Source organism: Plecotus auritus (genome assembly GCF_963455305.1).
Source record: "Plecotus auritus genome assembly, chromosome: 11".
NCBI classification, from domain to species: domain Eukaryota; kingdom Metazoa; phylum Chordata; class Mammalia; order Chiroptera; family Vespertilionidae; genus Plecotus; species Plecotus auritus.
The window spans coordinates 47,842,087-47,866,152 of NC_137777.1; the positions used below are offsets into that span (position 1 = coordinate 47,842,087).

The window sequence follows — 24,066 nt, forward strand, 5'->3', positions numbered from 1 at the left end:
GGTGACACTGAGTGTCTATGGAAAAGGATTTTTGACAAGGACTGAATCAGGCCATTGTGGTGTTTATGAGATCTTAGGATCTGCAGTCAGACCACAGGTTTTGAGAGGATTTTCTGAAAATGTGTTATAGCTCTGACCCTGAGTTTACATTTGGATGAAGGGCAGGGATGAGCAGACCCGCCTGGGAGAGCACAGAGTACTTGTCACAGCGTCTGACTTACCTGAGAAATCTGTCAGTGTTTCCTGTTTGTAATTCACACATGGGATCAATTTTTAAAGTGCCCTGACACCTTGTTGCTGTGGAAGGGTCCCTGTTAGCAGTATGTGGTGCCATCCTGTTCTGCCTGCCTTGCATCCCTTCCCTTCCACCTTCCTCTCCCCCAGGGTCCACCCCAGGCACTTGAGTTCCACGTGCACCTGGACCCCTCGCCTACATTCCTAGCAGGAGTTCTCCGCGCCCCTGCTTGGAATGGCCTGTCTCCTTTGGAGTCCACTGTTGAAGATCATAGAATTTATCCCGCTGTGTTTTAATGACACTACTAGACGGGGAGCCCGTTAGGTCAGGGGCCCTGTGTCACCGATCTTGGTGTACACAGGGCCACTGTCATTCCAGGCCCTCAGTGAGTGGTGCTGGGGGGGTGGGCTGGATTGCAGGCAGACCAGCTCCTTCCTATACAGCTTACATTTTAGGAGGCATTTAATAATAATAATATTGTAACACCAGAAAACCTGACTTTAAAATGTTTTTATCACTTACTTTATTAGGCTGGACATAGAGGGTATAGTACATGTTATTGGAGTGCCTGCTCTTAAGCCCCTCTCGTGAGAACGGAGGCACGTCAAGCATGCTTGCTGTCACGTCCTTGCCCTTGCTCATCCTACCTCCTTTTCCTTCAGGATTTCTCCCAGAGGGACTGTCCCTCCCGCCGTCAGGCTTAGAAGCCTTCCTGTGAGCTCCCTGGGTCCCCCAAGCTCACGGCTGTGGTCGTGGGCTCCGCACACCAGGCTATGGTCGTGGGCTTACTTGTCTGTTTCAACCCTGGGCTCTGCCTCCTCTGTGCTCAGGAAGCCATGGTACTCAGGAGACATTAGCTAAATGAAACTTGCATGAATCGTACCGGGGGCTCCCGAATGAGGAAGAGAAAACAAATTTCCTTCAAGTTTCAGTCCTGACCCTAGAGACCATCAGCCTCTTACATGGCCGTCCTTGCATATGACATGAAGTAAACCTCTGTTAGGGCTGCGAGTTTCAGTTACCGCACAGCTGTGGGCATGCTGTCCACGGTCACTGTGAAACCGGCTCTGACGGGAACGCCAGCGCGTTCCCAGGGCTGACAAGCTTCCTCACCGTCGCTGCGTGAGTCCTGAAAGATAACGTCACGGAATTCGTGCTGGAAAATAAAAGGCCCTGTTTTTCGTAGTCCCCTTTCGTTGGAGCTCAGCTCTGACTCCGTCGTAAATGGAAGCTTGCTCGACTGTGTTCCGTTTTTCTCACTTGTTCTCACTCTGCTAGTCTTGATCTCCTTAGTGTTGAGTCATATTTTTGGAATGAAAAGAATCAGAGGCTTTTTTATCATTAGCTCCTTTACCATTGAATTTAGAATAGAGAACAGATGATAAAATTAGACACGCCAGGCCTCTGTGTGTCATCAAGTAACCTAGTCTACTTTGGTACCAAAAATAAGATCCCCTTTAAATAATTTCTAGCTCATTTGAACTGGCTTTGGTAGGATGAATGGCCTTCAGTCTGCATGAAGATGAGAAACTCATTTTCCCCTCACATGGGCCCAGCAGAGGTTTTCCTGACAGTTAAACATTTCCTTTTCTTAATTCCATACCATTGCTTCTAATTACGACCCCTATAATTAGTGTGCTAATTACCTCCCCTGCGTGATTTCCCTGCCTCCTCGGTGTTCACCCTCCGTGTACTGTCAGCTCGCCTCCTCCGTGGGCTCTGGAGCTCCTTGCTGCCTTTCTCGCACGGGGCTCCTGGCTGAGGGTCTGGGAGGGAGAGACAGGCTTCCCCACCCCCTAACCACTTGCCTCCCGTATTGTTTTTTCTTTGTCTTACGAGAATCTTTGGCTGAGGAAGAGAATTGTAGTCAGAAAATTGCAGAGCCGCAGTAAGCCTGGTCCTGGGATGTCGCAGTAAGCCTGGTCCTATGTGCTGGTTACTTGGTCCTGCTCCCTGCTTACCGCACCCTCTAGGTCAGCTCCACACTCTGCACTGGAGACAGTGGCTCCAGCCACATTCTGTGCTCAGGAAGGAAGTGATCCGAGATCTTTTCCTTTTCCTCTGGAGTTGGTAAAGCTAGTTCTGAGAGCCCGCTTTTTCTTCTCTCTTTCTTTTTCCTTCCTTTCGTCCCTGCTGAATAGTCTGTTCTTTCACTGCATCACGGCCGTCTGTGAGCTCATGGATGACTGTAGACAATTTACTGGACTTCACAGGCTGACAAGATCACCCACTCACCTGCTTTGCCCCCCACCCCATAAACTTAAGATGTTCTTCTTATTCATATGTTTTTGTCACTGTCTCAGTGTGTTTATATTAGGTTTGTTCCTCTAATGAGGACAAAACATTTATCTCATCTTCAAAGGATCCTAATGAAATAGGAATAAGACTGATGGCTGGCAGGAGATTTAACACCCAGTTTGCCAGAGAGCCCAGAGGTGCCTGGCCCAGCCGCCTGAAGTCCCTGCCTCCCGGGACTCGTCCGGGTCTTGCACAGACCCCGTTCTGCAGAAGAGCTAGGGAGTGAACAGGATTTTGAAGTCACCAAGGACCACTAACAATGGGGTCCCGTGTTCTGACACTGAACCCGGGCATGAGCCATGTGCTCGGGATACAGAGATGAACAGAAGTGGTCCCTGTCCTTGCGTTGCTTACAGATGAGTGAGGGGCGCAGCGGCATAAACAGAGAATTACTGATGTGTTGAGTGCTCGGTGGGAAGGTTCCAGGGGAGGGCGATGGCCTTGGTAAATCGCTCTCAGGGCCTCCATTCTCTGCCTGGACAGAGGCTTGACACCCACAGCCAGTCCCGCCCGCCCCCGCCTCCCTGTCCTGCTGCCTCTTACTGTCACTTGTCCTGGAATCTGTGAGCTTTCGGTGAGAAAGAAATCATCCCTCTTGACGACTTGGGTGTGGATAAGGAAAAGAGTTAGATGTTTCATGCTAAGCACATTGTCAAGGACTGTAATGTCTGAAGGAGGAAGTTTTAGAAGTGTGATTTCTTCATGTTTACACAGTGAACAAATGACTCAGATCTATTGTACACATCCACAAGAGCTGTGGCCTAAGCTGATCCTGGTTTTGAAGTCATGTGTCCGCTTTGCTTGTGGGGAGGTTCTAAAGCGGGTGGGAGGTGGAGAAGGAGGGAGGTGGGAGAGGAAGGAGGGCGTAGAGGCCAGGGCTTGTGCCTTTCCTTGTGGGAGTAGAGACTTCCACATCCTTCGTCTTTCTTTCTTCTTTCTTTCTCTCCTGTTCTCCTCCTCCTCCTCCTCCTCTTCCTCCTCTCTCCCCTCCCCTTTCCTCCCCTCTACTCCCCTCCCCTCTTTCTATCACTCTCTCTCTCTCCCCCTCTCTCTCCTCCTCTCCTTCTCTCTCATTTTACTTCTTCCATCCAGTAGGCAGGGTTTGGGGTTATATTTTCTATTATGCTAACTTCAGGCAAGACCCTGAAAACAGAGGTCAGGGCCAGCCATAGCATGTGTGGACTGCTACCTCTGGAGTAGCCACACTGACCGACCCTGGGCACGGCACAGGCTGGGGCTGAGCTGCGTTTGGGGTGGCGTTGCTGACAAATTCCTAACAGGATGGTTAAGCCTCACTAGATTCGGGCCCTCACGCTTTGACCTTTTCAAATTTCTTCCATATTGATGGCACTTTGGGAATTGTTCCTTTTTTTTAATATGACTACCATGTGCCACCATAAAGAAGAATTTTTAAGTGGGCCAAAGATAAATCTTGACACTCTGTTACATGCAGGGAAAATAAGCTGTGTAATGGATACGTGGATCCTGTGGCATTTTGTAAGGGCCATGCTGAGTAGTCCTGGGGAGTGACCTACTGATGAAACCCGGTGTCTGAGGAAGAGAATGTGTGTTGGGCATGACAGCCTCGGGCCAAGTGCTTTCCCTTCACCGCTCCTCATCCCAAAGCGGATGCCTGCAGGTGCTCTTCATCCTTTGAGGATGAAAAATTATCATTTTAGAATTAAATTGATCATTCATTTTGAGAAGCCTTACAAAACCAAATAAGGCTAGTTTTATTCTGTTATTAAAGTATCACATTGTCTACAGGTATTTCACTATATTTGTGTCTGGAGCTCAGACATCAGAGGAGATGGAAGAGAAGATATTACATAAATTAAATTGCAATATATTGCCTTGTGGAGCAGATAAGTTTGAAATATTTTTAGCTGTCATTCAGATGATACAGCTAGAAAATATCAGGGATGGAAATAGTGTCATTAGCCTCTGTTCTTGACTCAAAATTGAAACGTTGCAGTTTTCAAGTTGAGCAATTATCATTTTTAAAGTTCCTTTTTTAGTAAATGGTCTCTGGGCTTGATTTCATAATGTGTTTCAGTTTGACAAAGTGAATAAATAAGTCCGTCCGTCCTCATTGCCATCGGCTCTGCTGACCTCATAAGTGTTAACTTGGTCTTATGGAGAGTACTAGATGTAAAATGTGCAAGCTAAAAAATTACTTTTCTTCATATATATATATTGATTTCAGAGAGGAAGGGAGAGGGAGAGAGAAGCATCAATGATGAATGAGAATCATTGATTGGCTGCCTCCTGCACACTCTGCACTGAGATCGAGCCAGCAACCCAGGCACATGGCCTGACTGGGAATCGAACCATGACCTCCTGGTTCATAGGTGGATGGTCTACTACTGAGCCATGCCTGACAGGCTAAATAATTACTTTTGAGAAACCTTAGAAATTTTCCTTAATTTCTCCATCTCCAGTTCACACCTACACTAATGATGTCTCCTGGACATCATGGACTGCAGTATTCCATCAGATTTTCTTCCAACCTTTTTTCTACATACCATTGTTAAGATGAATTAATCATATAGTTTCAAATTTCATTTTTCATCTCATGTTATGACATAAGCATCTCCAGTGTTACAGACCATATATATATATATATAAAGATTTAATATGCAAATTAGCCAGGACGCCATAACAACATGACAGCTCAGGAGGAGGCTGTACGCACAGGTGGGCGGGAGGGGACTGCGTATGTGGTGAGGCAAGCTACGGATGGTGCAGGCCTGCAGAGACCAGGGCCTGTCAGTCACGCACGCCAGCAGTCCCGCCTCTGTGTGTGAGCTGCAGAGGAAACACCTTTTCTGATGGTTCATTGGCTAAGCTCCCCGTATGCCACTCTCAGTGTTCTTGGTAACTTGGGTAATAAAAAACCAAGAAGGTGATCTAGAGTTTTACCACCTCACTCCTGGAGGCAAAAAATGAAGGTCCGCTGCTGGAGGGGCTAAGAAATGTCATATCCTGCCCTAGCCGGTTTGCCTCAGTGGATAGAGCCTCAGCCTGCTGACCGCAGGGTCTGGGTTCAATTCTGATCGAGGGCATGTACCTTGGTTGCAGGCTCCTCCCTGGCCAGGGCCCAGGTCAGGGTTCATGCAGGAGTCAACCAATCGAAGTGTCCCTCTCACATTGATGTTACTCTCTGTCTTTCCCTCTCTCTTCCACACTCTCTAAATATTAATGGGAAAATATCCTCAGGGAGGAAGGAGTGGAGGGAGGGAGGGAGGGAGGGAAGTCGGTCACATCCTATGAAAGACACATCTTGAAAATGCCTAAAGAAAGTTGTCATTTTTTCGTGGTGAAGGGACTGGAGTCTGTGTTGATGAAAACACTTTGGTGGCTGCAGTGGCCGTCAGTGGCAGCACCAGCGGGGTGATGGGGGTGGCGCCTTCCCCTGATAAGCCTGGTCGCCTCCTATAGAGGGAGGCCAGACTGCGGCTTAGGCCCACTCCCCACGTAGGACATCCCTGAGGGCTCCCAGATTGGAGAGGGTGCAGGTCAGGCTGAGGCCCCCCCCCCATGCACAGATTTTGTGCACCAGGCCTCTAGTTTTCAATAACTATCAGTTGTTGTGAGTGGCGATGCCACAGTTCCCTTAAGTTCTCAGTCTATCAGATACCTGGGTCTCCCCAGTGTTCCTGTTATAAAAACTGCTGTTCTTGAATATCACTGCGTGTACTCTCTGCCCTTCTGGGTAAACTCAACAAATCTGAAATCATTCACACATTTTTTATACTGATTTTTAAAAATATATGTATTTTTATTGATTTTAGAGAGGAAGGGAGAGGGAGAGAGAGATAGAAACATCAATGATGAGAGAGAATCATTAATCGGCTGCATCCTGTACACCCCACATTGGGTATTGAGCCCACAATCCAAGCATGTGCCCTGACCTGGAATCAAACCGTGATCTCCTGGTTCATAGGTCATTGCTCAACCACTGAGCCATGCCAGCTGGGGTGATAACTGATTATTATTGTACTTTCCTATGAACATAGGGGGTTTGGGACAAAGAAATAGAATAGAAATGATCTAAAGACATAGTGGTATAGTTTGTTTCTTAGAATATGACCTCTATCATCTTACTGTTTGGTGATTTGCTTTCACACAGAAGTGGAACAGAGAATGTAGAGCAGAATGACCTACACAGTGTGTTATGGCTCCCTTTCTATAAAATTAGTAATTAGATCAAGGGCCAAGCTGCTTATTTTAAATGCTTGCCTTCAAAACAGTCCTCCTCTCTGTCTTCATCGTATTATCACAGTCTGCTTATAGATAGCACTATTCAAAGCATTCTCTTGTTTCCACAACCATCACTCAGTGAACATTTATTAAGTTCTTGCACCTTGCCTGAAGATAAGTAAGATGGAGTTCCTTCCCTTAAGGAATTCACAGTGTGACAGGGAAAATAGAGAATTAAACATATGATTATAGCACATGCAAAAGATATGCTGGAGGCGAAGGAGAAATCACTTCTGCTTTGGGATTTCATAGAGGAAATTCTGAGTCTGGAAAGGTGGTCAGAGATTGCTAGGTGCAAGGCCAGCAGAGGTGCACAAGAGCGTGGCCAGTGTGTGCAAACTGTAATTAGTTTAGGGTGGACATGGGAGATGGGGTGAGGTGGGTAGCAGTAGGAGACGACAATGCTCTGGGCCACTAATGAAGTCTTGTTGTCATGCTTAGGAGGCCGTGGTTTTAGAAAGATGGCTAGTTGTAATCGAGAGAATAGATTGGGGAGAGACTCAGAGAGATGAATAAAGAACCTTTTGCAGTATTCTAAATAGACAGTTCTGGGGACTTGATTTAGGGCAGCAGTGAGAATGAAGAGGAGGAGACAGAGTGAAGATAGTTTAAAGATAGAGTTTGCATGTCTTAGCTACCTGGATGGGTGGCATCTACAATCCTCTAAAATAAAATGCACAATTAGCTCAAGTGGTGTTTCTCATCTTCCAATCTTTGCTTGCTTCATACTCTACTGGGGATCTAAATAATTGCAAGTTGTGGACCTTCTCCATGCTGGCTCTGCAGCTTTCCTGTCATGTGGTTTTCTAGTTCATTGCAGAACAAAGAAATAGAATGTGTGCATTAGATTTCCTGCTTTTGCTTGGTAATCTAGAGATGGTCATTAAATCTTCTCTTACAAGGAGTCTTAAATGCATGTACTGAATTTGGGGATATTTTCAGTATTTATTGGCTTGAGATGGATATTGTATGACCATAAAAAACTGATTGGTTATTGTCCCACTAGTAGAATGCACTGGGTTTTACTTATTTTAAAACCTGCATATTTTGGCATATGACAGTATTTAAGTAAGTGGAAGCAAATTATTACGTGATGTCAGTTGAGGACGAAGCACATGCCTAAAACAACAGTAGGTAAATTAGTGAGTGCATGAGAATGTGAACGGGTACATCTTATTATGATTGTCAGCTCATTTGGAAGAAATATTTTGGAACTCTTCATTCAGTGTGCTTTCAAGATCTTTAGTAGAGTGTGTCGAAAGAGCCATGGAAGTGAAAGCGGCCAGAAATTGAAAATGTTCATAGTGCTGGGTCAGCTAAACACAGCTGAGCTAGCTTGGGCCTCACTGTGCCCTGGGGCATGAAAGAGCTCATTCCATTTAGAATCCTGGGTGGGCTATCTTGTCTTTTCTCTGGGTGATTCCATGGCGTATCATTTTTTATCGAATTGAGCGTACATATTGCATGTGCCCACTACATGCTAGCTAGCTCTGTGGGTATTCTGAGTAATAATGTTAAAAATCATACCATTATTTTTTTATTGCTTGCACTATTCTAAGACCTTTTCACACATTAACTCATTCAGTCCTTATACAGCTCTATGAAGTAGGTACAATTATTAGCTCCATTTTACATCTGAGAAGATTGAAACAAAGAAAGATAAAGTGATGGAGCTGAAAAGTGATGGAGCCGGGATTTCAACCCAGGCAGGCAGTTTCTAGAGCCCAGGTTCCCGAATACTGTAAAACTGCCCGAATGCCCTTCCCTCTCCTTATCACACCCCTCCCCCACACACACACACCCCTCCCGGAGAGCCTGGCTTAGTCATCACTTTCCGCAGGAGGTTCACCTGGATTCCTCACCCCACCCACAGAGATCCTCTGGGTTACTTTCATACTTTGTACACATGTATTATTTCACTCATTGCACTGAATATAAATGTTTGTATGTAACATTTGAATATAAGTGTTTCCCCTGCCAGACCTAATCTTAGTCCTCTTTGTATCCATGCCTGGCACTTGTGTAGGGTTTGGCACAGAGCAGATGTTCAACAATGCAACTTGAGTTGAGTTGGTTTGACCGCTACACACTCAGTGCTTGTCCTCAAAGAGCTTTTGGTCTACCTGGAAATGGAGCTCCATCCACATGCAACAACTGAATAATGAGGAAGTGAAAGCTAAAGGAATATGGTATAGGCAGTAGTTGCTGTGAGATTTCTAAGAAGGGAGATTGGATTTAGGGATTGGGTCGGATTGGGTAGAGAGATCGTCTCCAAATACATACAATCTGACATGAGAATAGCTTATAACCAAGAGAAGAGGAAGGACATTGATCAGAATGTTGACCTCAGGTGCCTAAGACTGAAATGCTCACATTTAAGGGGGTAGCAGAGCTGCATCAGGAAATGTAGGTTGAAAGGCCCTTCTTTATGACACAGTTCAGATATCAGCTCTTCAAAGAGGCCAACACTATCCTTTCCTGGGAGAGTCTTTCCATCGTATCTTGTGTATGCAGAGCTCTCACAGACTGTATGCATTACATGACTAAGCCACGCTCTCGCGAGAGGTGTGATAAGAAGAGGGAAGGACAGTGGAGCAGTGAGGGTCACAGTAATCTAGAACATGGGCTCTAACACAGCTTGCCCATCCGTCCTATGTGGCTGAGCTCGCTGAAGGCAAGGACTGTTTTTTGCCAATACCAGGCATAGTGCCTCGGGCACATAGTAGTTGTAAAAAAAAATAATAATAGCAATAACAATTTTATCAGTGTATAACATTGATTCTAATAAAATATATATGATAAATAACATTTATTGGACCCTTATCTTCTAGCCGTTGTTCTGATTGAATTGTAATAACTCAGTCTGTTTTTAACCATTTTTTTAAATATATTTTATTGATTTTTTACAGAGAGGAAGGGAGAGGGATATAGAGTTAGAAACATCGATGAGAGAGAAACATCGATCAGCTGCCTCCTGCTCACCCCCCACTGGGGAAGTGCCCGCAACCAAGGTACATGCCCTTGACCGGAATCGAACCCGGGACCCTTTAGTCCGCAGGCTGACGCTCTATCCACTGAGCCAAACCGGTTTCGGCTGTTCTTAACCATTTTTGTTGAAACTTGATTTCTGGAATGATGCCGTCCTATGAAGGCTGTATCATCTAGGAAATCTTTAGTTTGTAGGCCCTCTCTGTACATGATCTGCATCTTAATTCTGCAGAAGCCCTTCACACACAGCAGAGTCCTGGGTGCCAGAGAGTATTGGAAACAGGATTCAGTTCCCTCAGTGGCAACTTGGCCCAACCAAACAGCTAGCATTCAGGACAGGCCAGGCCACCAGTCTCAGGAAGAAACCATGACGCAAAGCTGGATACCCAGCAGTACCATAGAGAGACCTCAAAGCCACACACACACACACACATACACACACACAAACACACACACACAGAGCTGTACTTCTTTTCCCACTTGGCGTGTGAGATACGTCCAGGTTGACAGGTGTGCCCACCAGGAGGCCCAGCTGCAGGTTACTGGGGAAGAGAAACAAGTCAGGAATTGGCGCAGACACGTATGCAGATACTATAACTAGAGAGTTTCAAACTTGGAATCCACGTTCTTTTGCACGTTAGGGAGGCCCCCAAACCTCTGTGTACAGCTCAGCCTCTCCAAATAGGCTGTCCTAGAATAGTGCCAGCCACATAGTCTGGACAGCCCAGGAAGCATCTCAAGCAGGCAACAAATATTTGTAAAGTATTTTCTTTATATGCTACTAACTCTAAGAGAAAGGTGCTTTTAGGGAAATGTCCAGGCTTCATTGAAAAAGCACATAGCAATCATCTTGTGTTCCCAGCTGGCATGAAACTGTCTAACTGGTGGCCAAACTCGGGATGCCTGAAGACAGACAAGTGACTAATACTAGGCTGTGTGTGGCCAGGACCAAATGTATTTTCTGACCACAAGACCATGTCTAGAGTCTCCTTTGTAATTACCACACGGCCTACTGTAATTGTAAACCTTATATTTACTTCCTGCCTTTGACATGTAATTCAGGGTCCAAGGCTGCACCCCAAGCTAGGGTGAAATTCTCTGTCATTTGCCTAAAACCTGTAAAATCATTGTTGTGTGAGGGTGTGTGTGTTTGTGGTTGCCACATCTGTCAAATATGTTAAGTATATCCTTATGAAAAATATGCCCACTCCTGCCTTGTTAGATAAAGCCCTTTACTAAATCAGATGTTTACTGAACACCTATTACTATATGCCAAGGGTATTTTAGACTCTAGGAAACATCAGTGAACAAGACTACGAAGACCCCAGAGGGAGACCAAGGGAGGGGAGGGGAAAAGGGAAGGAGACAGACAAGAACATAACTCACAGCTCGGCTGGCATGGCTCAGTGGTTGAGCATGGACCTATGACCCAGGAGGTCACGGTTTGATTCCCAGTCAGGGCACATGCCCGGGTTGCGGGCTCAACCCCCAGTGTGGGGCATGCAGGAGAAAATTGATCAATGATTCTCTGTTATTATTGATGTTTCTATCTCTCTCCCTCTCTGAAATCAATAAAAAGTTATTAAAAAAATAAAAAGAACAACTCACAGGTAAGTGCTATGGGTAGTGTCACAAAGGGATGTCATGGGGAATGCCTAGGTGGCTTCTTTAGCTTGGGCACCAGAGAATCCTCTCCAAGAGGTTACATTGCTTGGGCCCGGTGAGTGAGGGAGATGGTAGAGAGGTGGGCTGCGTGGCCACTGTGAAGAGTGTGCATGGAGTCTAGCCAGAAGGCTGCTGCACGGGTCCGGGCAGGAGGTCTCAGTAGTTCGTTCTAAGATGGAGTGGAAATCAAGAGAAGGGTCTAGATCCGGATTACGGAATGTAGCTCAGAAACAGTCCACAGAACTCGCTGGTGTTTTGGATGAGAGGAATGAAGGAAAAGGAATAATCAAGAATAATTCCTAAGGTTTTGGTTTGAGCCATGAGGAAGATGATGACTGAGATGAGAAAGGCTGAAGGCAGTCCTTTTTAGCTCCTCACATTAACAGTCATAACTGACTCACCGTGAACCTACATCTTGGGATTCAATAAGTGCCTTCACTGTCCTCCCCCCAGTGCACATCACTGGGGAATGTTCATAGCATTTTGGAATCCTTAACTGTTCACTTCACACTGCATCAAGCATTCCCATGGTTTCTCCCCTGTGGTGCTCACTTTATGACATGAAATGAATCACAGGAAAGCCACTGGCATCCCTCATGGGTCCTCTGTAAATGCCAGCTCCTGCCCAGGCCTCCCTCCTCCGCACCTCACTGGGGGCCGGGGCCCAGGCTTGGATGGAAGGGTGCATCCGAGCTCTGCCCCACTGCTCAGAAGTTGGCAGCTGGCACAGACCAACAACATGCCTCTAATATGTTTGTGGCAAACAACAGGACCAATTTTCTTGTTTTTCTCTTTATAATCAGAAAAAAAGTTTGAGATCTCTTTACTAACAAACTAACAACTTGGGGGAGTGAGGGGGCGGGCAGGCTTTAGTATTCAAATGAACCAGGCCAAGAAGATAGAGCCAGACATTGCTTGACTAAATCCCTGCCTGATTTTATCTATATTTTCCCCTCTGATTTCCTTTTCCTGGGCTTATCAAAAAGTGGTGTCTTTGGGTCAGCTAAACTCCTGTAAGTGACATTTGTTGCCAGATGTGACCTTTTGTTAGCACATTGTAGAAACCCGGCGTCAATATCACTTTCTATAAATACAGTTTTCGGGTGAGGGAATGTTCTATCTGGAGAGAAGTTTAGCTTCGGAGAACCTTTCTCCTTTTAGACTCCTGGTCTGTGGGCTCTTACTCACCGCTGGCATTCTTTCTCGGCTTACGCTGTCAGACCTCCTCCTTCCGTGATCACTCATGTTGGTAGCCACCTACGGTGCCAGTTCCCCACTCGGCCTTCCCTCGTGGTTGGCAGTGCATTTGACTTGTGCTTTCTTGCTTCCTCTACGTTTTGAAATTTAAAAATAGAAAATAAAAAACAAACCCACAGTCGTTCACGCTGGCTGAGCTCTGTAACTCATCTGGCAGACTTTCTGGTGTAACACATGCAGTCGGAAACCAGCCACTGGTTCAGAACAAGCCCTGGGGGGCGTGGACAGGGGACACTCTTACTCAGGTGGTCAAACACACACTCGGAGACAGGCAGTGGCCGCCCAGAGGAGGCGGCTTGAAGAGCCACTCGAGAGAATGCTCCACTCTGCTCCTGACTCTCCTCCTCTCCTGTCTGTCCCCTTTCCTGTCCCTCAATGACATCTAACAGGATAAAGGGGTTCTAAGACCAAAAAGTTAAAGAACCCCTGCACCACCTAGCAGTCATTGCCATTTAGTGAATGCATCCTCATGCGTGGAGCGGTGCAAAGCGCACTACATTCTCCATCTCTTCATTTTTGCAACAAAGCTGTCAAGTGGAGCTTTAAAAAAGGCCTGGCTAGCCAAGGCCTCGCAGCTGGACGTGAGAGAGAGAACCAGGTCCTTCGGACACCGAAGCCACACTCCTGGTTACTGGAGAGCACGCCTTCACAGAGGAATCCTCTGTAACTTGGAAAACTGATTTACTGTTCTGTCTTGGTCTCCTCGTCAAAAATGGGCAGAAGGGTTAATACGCATCGAAGTGCCCCGCACAGGGGCTGACACCAAATAGATCCTGAGCAACTACTGACCCCCTTCCTTCCACTCCTTCCTGCCCTTGTCATGGTGGACCCCAAGGCTCAGCCACTTCCCCTTTTTCTTCTAGACGGTCTTCAAGCAGACAGAGAGGCTGATGGACCAGAGGGGGTTGACGAAGATATGATTGTGACCCAGAGTCAGACCAACTTCATCTGTCCCATCACGCAGGTACCGTGTCCTCCTTCCTCCCCTGAAACCAGAGCAGTTCTCTTCACAGAGGCCAGGGGTTCCTGTTGGCTTGCGGACTTGACTTCAAGTCCACGGTTAAGAAGGGAGGAAAGGGGAGTGATGGGGATCGAAGAGTATATACATGGGAGGTCAGTGGCCTGGAAAGACTTTCCAATCAATCATACCATTTGGGAGTAAATTACTGGCCCACAGGCCAAGTGACATTGTTACCACTGGTCTCCCTGCTGTTTCTTCTGAGGCCTCTGTCCTAATTAAGCCTTGAGATTGGGAGGTTAAACATAGAAAGCCCAACGAGGAAAAAACAGCACCAAGTAATCAGTGACTTGGAGAAGTTACTGGAAGTTGGTAATTAGCATTCCTGAAAGCCTAATGTCTCCTTGATTGCAGTTGGAAATGAAGAAGCCAGTGAAAAATAAAGTGTGCGGCCACACCTATGAAGAGGAAGCCATTGTTCGAATGATCGAGTCCAAGCACCGACGGAAGAAAAAGGCCTGGTGAGTTGGTCCCGGAAGGGAAGTGGAGCCTTCCTAGGGCTGGGCAGGCAGAGGCACTGAGTTCACGCCAAGGGAAAAGGTGCTTTACCATGCCCCCTAAAGTCAGCCGCCCCCCAGATGGCGTAAACATGGGGGCTGGCCTTCTGGGAAAACAATACAGGAGGAAAAGGGTAGTAACCTCCTCGGGAAGAGCCAGGAATGCCAACCACACGTTTCTGAAGTAGGAGAAAAAGGAGCTGGGTTGGATTGTCGTCATTAGGTAACAGGCGTTTTTATGAATTTGTGCTATAGCCTGAAAAAAATGAAAGAACTGTGATACTAAGAGAAAGACGAAAAATCTTTCATATCTTTAATTACTTCAGTAACTTCTCCAAAGGTTTAAGTAAATGTGTGGACAAGTGGTCAATGAGAAACTATTATTACTTTTAAATTGGAATGTTTGAAGAATCTTTCATATGTATATTCCTACCTCCTCCTCAAAAGCACCCCAGCCCCTTACCTCCCATGACCACAGGGGACACAGCTGGGCTCCTGGAATAACACAGAATCCTAAGCTGGCGAGGCTGACGTTTTGAGGTGTTACACTCTTATCACAGACTTGGAATTATCGCTAGGAATGGAATGGCAGGTGTGACCAGCTCTCAGTGGACTTGTGATAACAGTCCTCTGATGTGGGCTTTGCTTCTCAGGGTCCAGAAACTTGCCGGCCCAGACCTGGAATTGGAATTCCCCACCACCCCTCCCGGGGTGTGGGCTTAGAGAGGGGCCTTGGAGACTGCAGCTATCTCGATGGTCATTCAGTCAAGTGATCGACCCTATTTGTTTTAGGAGGCCGGCCTGTTGGTTGCAAAATGGAGACAGTTGAGTGCATTCTTATCTGCTTTGATTTTCACCTTACAGTTGTGATGTTGTATTTCCCTAGTGCAGCGGTCGGCAAACCGCGGCTTGCAAGCCACATGCAGCTCTTTGGCCCCTTGAGTGTGGCTCTTCCACAAAATACCAGGGCCTGGGTGAGTCTATTTTGAAGAAGTGGCATTAGAAGAAGTTTAAGTTTAAAAAATTTGGCTCTCAAAAGAAATTTCAATTGTTGTACTGTTGATATTTGGCTCTGTTGACTAATGAGTTTGCCGACCACTGCCCTAGTGAAACCTCCCATTCCACCCTGTGAATATCCTTTTCTTAGTTCCTGAACTTCTCGGCCTTTCTTTTCTATGAGCTCTTTTCTCTCTTCATTCTCTGCAAAGCAAAATGTCCATTTTTTAACGTAATTGCTAAGAAGAGGTGTCCCCAGAGTTCTGTTTCCCGGCTCTTCTTTCTTAGTTTGGAATATTCTCCAGGAGTCAGATTTACAAAGGGCAGCCACCGGTACAAAGCACTTTCTCACGGTCCCAGGGAGGAGCGGGAGGTGGGGGGAGGGGTGGGGCACGTCCAGAACCGGCTTCACATTTAAGTGGATCTTCTCAATTGCACACTTTGACTTTCTAATGCCCTTGGCCTTTTTTGAATTGTGCACATTTGGAAGCGCTTGTGTGATACTTGCCATTTAGGGAAAAAAAATTTCTCATACTTCTATAACTTGGGTTCAGATTCTGCAAACTCTTCCTATTCTCATAGCTTAATAATAAGAATTAAGTCCAAGTGGAAGAAGTCTGGGAGATTGACAGAGAGGATAACGTTTTTCCTGGGCCTTGAGAAATGAGAAACATTTTGGAATGGCAAAGAAGAACCGTTCTGGGCGAGAGGCTCGCCCCACTCAGAGCCTGATCACTTGGTGGATAGTAGGGACTGTTTCAGGGAGTATGTGTTGGAGGGAGAATAGAAGGATGATGGACAAGAGCAATAGAGGAGTGGTGTAAAGGCTCAGTATAGAGGGTGTTAAATGTCATGATTTTGTTAGTTTTCTCTTCTATAAATTGATGCTAATAGTTGTAATTGCCTGATTGGTATGTCTTAAATTTGAATAAGATATGTATAAAGTGTTTTAAGTACCTGGCACATGGTAAGACTCAGCACACGTTGTCCCATCATCATCATTGTTGTCGTCATTTTTTGCCACCATTATTCTATAGGCATGAGAGAACATTATTTGGAGGGAGTAAGGTTAGGCCACCCTGGAGTTTAAGAAGTTACTCCAACAACACTTTACAGGATGGATTAAAAAGGCATGAGGATCCTGGCCAGAGTGGCTCAGTGGTTGAGCACCAACCTATGAACTGGGAAGTCACTGTTCGAGTCCCGGTCAGGGCACATGCCTGTGTTGCGGGCTCGATCCCCAGTGTGGGGCGTGCAGGAAGCAGCCGGTGGAGTTTGAGGTCGCAGCGATGCAGCCATTTAGAAGTATTCTGGAGGCTCGACATGTGGATCTTTTGAACTTGGGAGAGAGCTCTGAGCTGGAGATGTTGATTGGGAGGTTGTCGCACGGAAGAGTCAACCCCACTTACCTGCCAGCCCACACGCAGCTCTGCACTGGACGTGACCATCACCTGAGAGCTAGCAGGGACAGGACCTGGGCGAGGCTCTGCTCTGTGCCCGGGCTGCTCTCAGCACCTGGCCCAGGGCCTGCGGTGGACCCTCAGCGATGAAAGGGCCAGAGAGGACCCAGTGGAGCCATCTAAGACATCATCAGGAACATGAGGGGAGAAAAGAGCGTGGGGGAGTGGGCGGGGCCTGAGACAAGGGGCACTTGGCAGGAGATGGAATTTAGGGCCTCTGCACAGTCCACCTCAGAGGTTCCTGATGAAGCATGAGGTCATGTCACTTCCCCTGATGCACGCCGGCATGATGAGCAGCTCTGGGTTCCCTTTGTTTAAAAAGTCTGTGACACATGCAGTGTGAGAAGTCTCCGTTCTTCCTCCTAGATGTTCTGATTGTGTTTGCGAGACTGGAGTTCCAGGTACACTGCGTTACTGGACGCTGACTAAACGTTACTGTCCCCGCCTCAGTCTCTGGCAGGACCTCTCCATTGGTTTGAGTCAGAATAAGACTGGTGAGACGTTGGCCCTAACTAAATACAGTTGTTAGAATGATTTCCTGGAATATCTCTCATAATAGGCTATTTATCTGACTAATAAAGGTGTCTTACGATTTTATTAATTTAATGTTGAAAGTATTACAGATGTCCCCTTTTTTTCCCTATTGAACCCCTCCACCCTATCCCCACCCCCGCAACGATTTTTAATTAATAAGACATTTCCAGTTTTCCACCGCCGTTTCTTTCCTTTTTTAAGAACCTGCACTGTAGTTAGCAGAGCCACAGCTAAGAGCATGCACAGTAAACGTAAGTTGACCAGACTGTGGTGTTGATCAGCAGAACTCCAGCACTGCGCGTGTGGTCCCTGTGTTAACCTCTCAGAGCCTCCGTTTCTCCATGTGTAAGGTGGAAATAACAGCTCCCAGAATTCGGAATTAAAGGAACGGTGGGGAGCTGCAGCCTAGCTCTGGACCACAGCCTTCTCGGCAGTGGAGAAGCGAGCCAGCCAGGAGGAAGCTCTTCTTGGACAACAGAGCCCTAAGCAAGTAGCAGTCTGGTACTTGAGGGGGAGCTGGTTGTGTTACCTCACATTGCTTCAGACTCAGGGGATGTGGGATGCAGTTACTGTCTGTGTTTAGGTCTGATAGGAATCTATCCCACTCAGGTTTCCAGAGGGGGCTATAGACCTTCTTTCTAGAACTTTCTAGAGCTGGGTTGGACCTTGGAAATCTTGGGACCCAGATCCAGGAACTCGAAGGACTCAGAACCTTGTCCTTTTGAGCTGATGCTGAGGCCAAGGTTCCCCACACCCTCCTGGGACCCTTTGTTCAGCAGACACTGACGCTGGCTCGCTGCTACAGGAGTGCTGTGCCCTGGCCATGACCTGAGTCAGGACCCAGCTTCTCCTTCCAGGCCTTTGGGTCTGACTCCTGCACAGCAGTGACGCCAGAGCTGGAGAGCTTAAGACTGGGCACTGCCACACCTGACTTGCTCACCAGAATGTTGTGGGGATTAAAGCGCCATTGCTTATGTAGAGTTGTTTCCCTGGAGGAGTGCCCAGATTCAGAATCATGTCATCGTGGCCTTGTCCTAACCTTTGTGTCTTAAAGCTTGTGTTTGTTTACTCGAGATGGGGTGAGAAGCCAGGTTCTCCCCCAGCTCCTGCAGGGACCCCCCCTCCAGGAAGCCTTCCCTGAACCCTCATTCTTGCTGGACAAAAGGCGCCTCCCCCAGACTTCCGTGGCACCATGTCTGTGTGGCCCCAGCATTGTGGGGGGGCTGCCTGTTCTCCACACGATTCTTAGGTGCAGAGCTGTAGACTAGAGCAGGAACCACACATTGTAGCACCTGAGTGAGTTCCTTGACCCTTGTCAATGTCATCTACTTACTTCTCACAAAACCCTATGCTCTACCTTCATCTTTCTAGAGGAAGAAACTGAGACACAAGAATTAAGTCACTGGCCCAGAGTGTCACAGCCAGGAGGCGAGCACCGGCTCTCTTTCACTCCTGAGCCTGTGTTTGTGTCCTTGGCCATCGGGCTCCCCTTGAGAGGGCATTCGGTCGATGCTTCTGTCCCCGGAGTCAATCCCTTCAATGATCTGAGGCCTCTTTGTCTGACACAGACCCCGCTGGCTCCGTCCCCGCCAGGCGAGTGTGCCTGCTGCTCTGCAGCTTAGCGGTGTGGCTAATCCGGCAGACATTCTCCGAATGCTCTCATCTCTGACTGAAACCCTGATGTCATCAGGAAGTCCTCCACCTCACTCTCCACTTCCCTGTCCACCGCTTATTCACTGTCTGGCCGGCGGTGTGAGAGCCTTTGTTCTGCGGAGGGGCGAGACCAAGGCTGGCGGCAGAGAGGATGCTCATGGTGGGAAAACACTGAGTGAGGGTCGCCCCACAGTCCTCCCAGCCCCCTGCTTCGAGTCGCATTTCCATGTCCCAGAAGTTGAGTGATGAAAAGTGCCTTTTCTGAAGTCAGGAAAGTGTCCATGTCCTTTTCATAGTGCAGCTATTTACTTACTCCTTAGAGAAAACATTCATGTGGCAGCATCCGGAGGTTTGGATCGAGTGTAAGGCATGTCCAGGCACCCCGATTCCTACCCTCACCCAAAGCCCAGTCACCAGAAGGAGGCGCACCTGGGCCAGGTTCCTGATCCTCCTTCCCATGGGCACCTTTCTAGACTCACGTTTAACAGATGCACCTGACCGTCCAGGGCACCTTCAACCTGACCATCCAGGGCACCTTCACCTGACCATCCAGGGCACCTTCACCTGACCGTCCAGGGCACCTTCACCTGACCATCCAGGGCACCTTCAACCTGACCGTCCAGGGCACCTTCACCTGACCGTCCAGGGCACCTTCAACCTGACCGTCCAGGGCACCTTCACCTGACCGTCCAGGGCACCTTCACCTGACCATCCAGGGCACCTTCAACCTGACGGTCCAGGGCACCTTCACCTGACAGTCCAGGGCACCTTTTAGCATTTTTAAAACCTACTGCTCACAGCGCCGAGTTCATCACAGTGAATGATGTCTCTGCTCTAAAGTCGCCTTGGCGCAGAGACCAAGTGGGTGTTTTACGGGGTGAACTATGGGCTTCCCGCTGCTGGACAAATTAGAGCTCACGGTCAGCCGTCTCCCCCTCTGGGTTACATCTTTTGTCTTGTATTTGTTATTTTTATCTCCTTTCGTACTTGTTATCTTTGATCTCACTCCACCTGTGCTGTTTGGAGATCTGTCTGGGGTCACTAGGCGGGGCTGTGTGTGGGCAGAAACCTATTATATTTGTAATTCACACTTGGAAGCCCAGGACCAGCCACACAGAAGGGCCATTGCATGCATGAAAATGTGCATGTGTGTTGATGTATTAAGATGTACAGAGACCATCGGCTTTAAAATGTGCTAGAATAGTGGTCAGCACACTGCAGCTCGCGAGCCACATGCGGCTCTTTGGCCCCTTGAGTGTGGCTCTTCCACAAAATACCACGGCCTGGGCGAGTCTATTTTGAAGAAGTGGCGTTAGAAGAAATTTAAGTTTAAAAAATTTGGCTCTCAAAAGAAATTTCAATCGTTGTACTGTTGATATTTGGCTCTGTTGACGAATGAGTTTGCCGACCACTGTGCTAGAAGAACGATGACCGCAGAGCAAACGAGAGTCATGGGAGGTCATGGAGGGAGCCGGCGAGTCCGAGCAGGGCTGCCAGCAGTTCGGGAAGTAGGGGCTCTCCCCCATCTGCACTCGTGGCAGCAGAGGAACAGCGGGGTCGCGGGAGTGGTGGCACAGACAGGATTTGGACCCTGAACGTTGGGCGCTTCACTCCACGCAGTCTGGCTCCTGTTGAGAAGAAATCAGGTGACTTCATCCAGCCACTGCCTTCAGAGGAGACCATCCACAGAGCCATGAGCTCCCCAACCCCCACGAGGATGAGTCATGCGCTGATGTCCTCGGCCACAGCTGAAGTCCCCATCGGCCCACTCAGTCTCTCCACGGGAGGGCATTTCAGAGGGAACACACACCTCCTGGGACTCCTGAGTCCCCCCAGCCTGGTTTGCAGTTGTTCCCCTCGGAGATGAGGCACCACCCATCAATTGCCCATCCGCTCGGCCAAACTCGGAATGAAGCCAGTCCTAGGGGTTCTACTGGCAGCTCTGTCTTGGGGCTCCTCGCTGCTCCCCCTCATCCACGCCGCCCTCCCTCCTGGACCACTGTGGCTCCCCAGTGTCCCTGCATCCACTCCACCTGTGTCCTCCACTCAGCAGCCAGAGCTCTGTTTTCTATTGTCTCCCTAATCACAGCCCTCCTTGTTCAAACCCTCCACTGCTTCTCTTCATATTTAAAAACCAAAACCGCCAGGCTCAGCCTCCGCCCTCCTCTCTAAGCGCCCTCCCTCCTGCTGAGCTTGCTCTTCCTCCAGGCCACAAGCTGCGCTTCCTGGGCCCCTATACCTGCTGCTGCTCCAGCCCGGGCCACACGGGCACCTGTTCTGGACGAGACCTGCGAGGCTTGGCTGACCCCTGCGGGACATCCTCGGCCCACCCTCTCCCTGCCTTGACGGCTTCCTTGCCTTCATAGCACTTAACGCAAACTAAACTTCCAGCCTGCCTCTAGGTGGTGACTTAGTGACCACCTGTGTCCCCCATTGGAAAGCAAGAGCTGGGGAGTGGGCACTGGATGGGTGTAGCCTATGCCCCCAGCACGGGACGGGGCCTGGCACAGGTGGGCATCCGTTCATACTCTAATGCGTGCCCATCACACCTGATTTTTAAAACGTGCTTCTTTGGGGTAAAATGCCCTAATTTAAGTACGTGTGTGGGAGAGAAGTTCATGCAGAAGGCGTTCAGTGGCCTGACCTCATTTTCTAATCTCTCCCAGTTGCCCTAAAATTGGCTGTGGCCACGCGGATGTGAGGATGTGTGATCTGATCCAGGATGAAGCACTGAGAAGGGCGATTGAGAGCCACAACAAGAAAAGACACCGTCACTCCGAGTAGGAAAAGCCACCTGCCCGCAGCCAAGCCCGCAGCCTACCTCCTGCCCCAGCCATCTGTAGAGAGCGCGCTGGTCACAGCGCTTCGACTGGCTGCATTGCACACTTTGTTTGGGGTAAAAATTGAAGGTTTTAAATGCAATTGAAATCATTTTTCTATGTTACAATAGAAAGTCAAGGGAACTATATTGTTTATTTTTCAGTATTTTATAATTTAAATAAAACTTTGATAATCTACAGCTTGTCCTGTCTGTGCACCGCCCGAGGGGTAAGCTGTTGTGATGGTGCAGGCTGGGAGGTGCCAGGCCCTTCTATTGGAAATGGAAACACATCGAAACACCCCCGTCGCCAGCATTTCCCATCAGGACAGTAAGAAAAGCGTGAGGTGACGGGGCAAAGCCCGATGCTCCGTAGCAGGCTCATCAGTGCCGTGGTGATTGTTGCCGCCACACAGTGACACCCGTGGGAGTTATTTATTCTCTGATGCCCCTTTAACCCAAAAGTCCGTGGACTTATGACCAGCAGGGTCTTAAAATTGAGTATCATTGATTATATCCTCATCGTGTGAAGAGTGCTACTCTATTAATAGTCTCCGTATCAACCTTTTACCAACCAGAATAGTCAGTGAAGTCAAACACATATCCTGACTACACTAGGAAACCAAGAATAGCGCATAATGGCTAACATTTATTGAGCGCTTACTGTGTACCAGGCTCTATTCCAAGTCACATATACAGTAACTCCCGTAATTGCCTGATAAGGGCGCTACGGTTATTATTCCCATTTTCCAGATAAGTAAAAATGAGGCACAGAGAAGTGAAGTAACCCATGGGAATTCCCAGAGCTAGTAAGTGGCTGAGCTGGGATGGGGAGTTAGATTGTCAGGTCTCAGAGTCTGCATGCTTAACCCCACGTTCTTCTCCTGATTAATTCCTGTAGAATCTTAAAATAAATTCCAAGTCCACATTGAAAAACTGAGCCTCTTGTAAATAAACAAGCATGTACCTGTGTGTGTGTGTGTGTGTGTGTGTGTGTGTGTGTGTGTGTAATTTTAATTAAAATGCAGGGAATAACTGGATTGGACCTCAAAGAGGCAGTGATGGCTCTGAAATAACATTCATTTCCGTAGAAAAGCCTAGTCTAAAAATGGCAGAAAAGTTGAAAACATTTTCATGGAATTCAGAAAGCAGTGTGGCATTCAGTTGCTACAAACTGAGTGACTTTGAATTTCTGAAGATGCTTTATCTGAATCCTACTTCCTGAGGAAACTGTTATGTTTAAGCCAGAACAAACATGCTGCCCGTGGAATGTGGTTCTTTGTGAAATACTTTATTTCCTAAACAGATCGAGGCCGGCATGAAATGCTCGCCCGAAGTTCAAGCTGCGTTTTTCCCAACTCTTTCCGAAGAGGAGGCAAGGTATTAGTGTAGATGCCAGTCTCCGTCAGAAAAATGCAAAATGACACCATCCCACTGGGGAAAGGGGTGGTGCTTGCATCCTGCGGGCTGCTTCCTTTCCAGGCGTTAGAAGCATGGTTCACATATTCTTCTAGCCAATTTAAGAATTGGAAATTTTAGATAAAATTTTTTTTGCATCTTTGAAGATGCAAACATTAGGTTGTCATTGTCATGCTGGCATATGTGTTCAATTGCTATTACAGGTTTTCCCAGAAAATGAAACTTTTTCTTCACATGAAATCATCTTTACCTTATTACTGAGAAGCTCAATCATATAAGACAACTGAAAGGGGAGTCTTTCTAGTCAAGACGAGGTAGGACTCTAGCCCCTTCCTCCCGGGGCAGCCCCGGAGCCTCGCCTGAGATTACCTGAGGCCCCAGGAGTGACATTTGAAAACCACACTACACATTGGAGCTAAACCAGCTTTTCAGATATGACTGATTGAAGACTTGGGCAATTGTGTGAACATGGCATTTTTTTATGTGTTAGTTCCTTTAAGAAACTTCCAGTTGGGTAAGTTTAAAACATTACCACAAACTCCAAAAGATGAGATAATTTATTTCTGGCCTGACACAGAACTTTCACCATGGGGTGTCCAGCTTGAATCAGCTCTGTTCGGTGAGGGCCGCATCCGGGTGTTATGGGGGGAGAGAGAAATTACAGGACTAAGGGAACCAAGGCTGCCTTGAACGCATCGCTGGCTACACACCAGACTCAGGTCCAGATGCCTAAATGTGTCACCTAAGTGAATCCTTTCTGATACCCTAGAACCGTGGTCGGCAAACTGGGGCTCGCGAGCCACATGTGGCTCTTTGGTTCCTTGAGTGTGGCTCTTCCACAAAATACCACGGCCTGGGCGAGTCTATTTTGAAGAAGTGGCGTTAGAAGAAGTTTAAGTTTAAAAAATTAGGCTCTCAAAAGAAATTTCAATCGTCGTACTGTTGATATTTGGCTCTGTTGACTA

The 24,066-nt window shown here is 47.7% G+C and overlaps 1 protein-coding gene across 1 annotated transcript in view; it reads left to right on the forward strand.

Annotated features, from left to right (window-relative positions):
- Positions 1-22,609, forward strand: part of NSMCE2 (NSE2 (MMS21) homolog, SMC5-SMC6 complex SUMO ligase) — a 228,045-nt gene extending 205,436 nt beyond the window's left edge. The window contains exons 5-7 of the mRNA XM_080646208.1: positions 13,570-13,670; positions 14,079-14,185; positions 21,531-22,609. Of these exons, the coding sequence (XP_080502334.1) occupies positions 13,570-13,670; positions 14,079-14,185; positions 21,531-21,648 (326 nt within the window). The 3' untranslated portion in view covers positions 21,649-22,609. The remainder of the gene's footprint in view (positions 1-13,569; positions 13,671-14,078; positions 14,186-21,530) is intronic.
- The last annotated feature ends 1,457 nt before the right edge of the window (positions 22,610-24,066 follow it).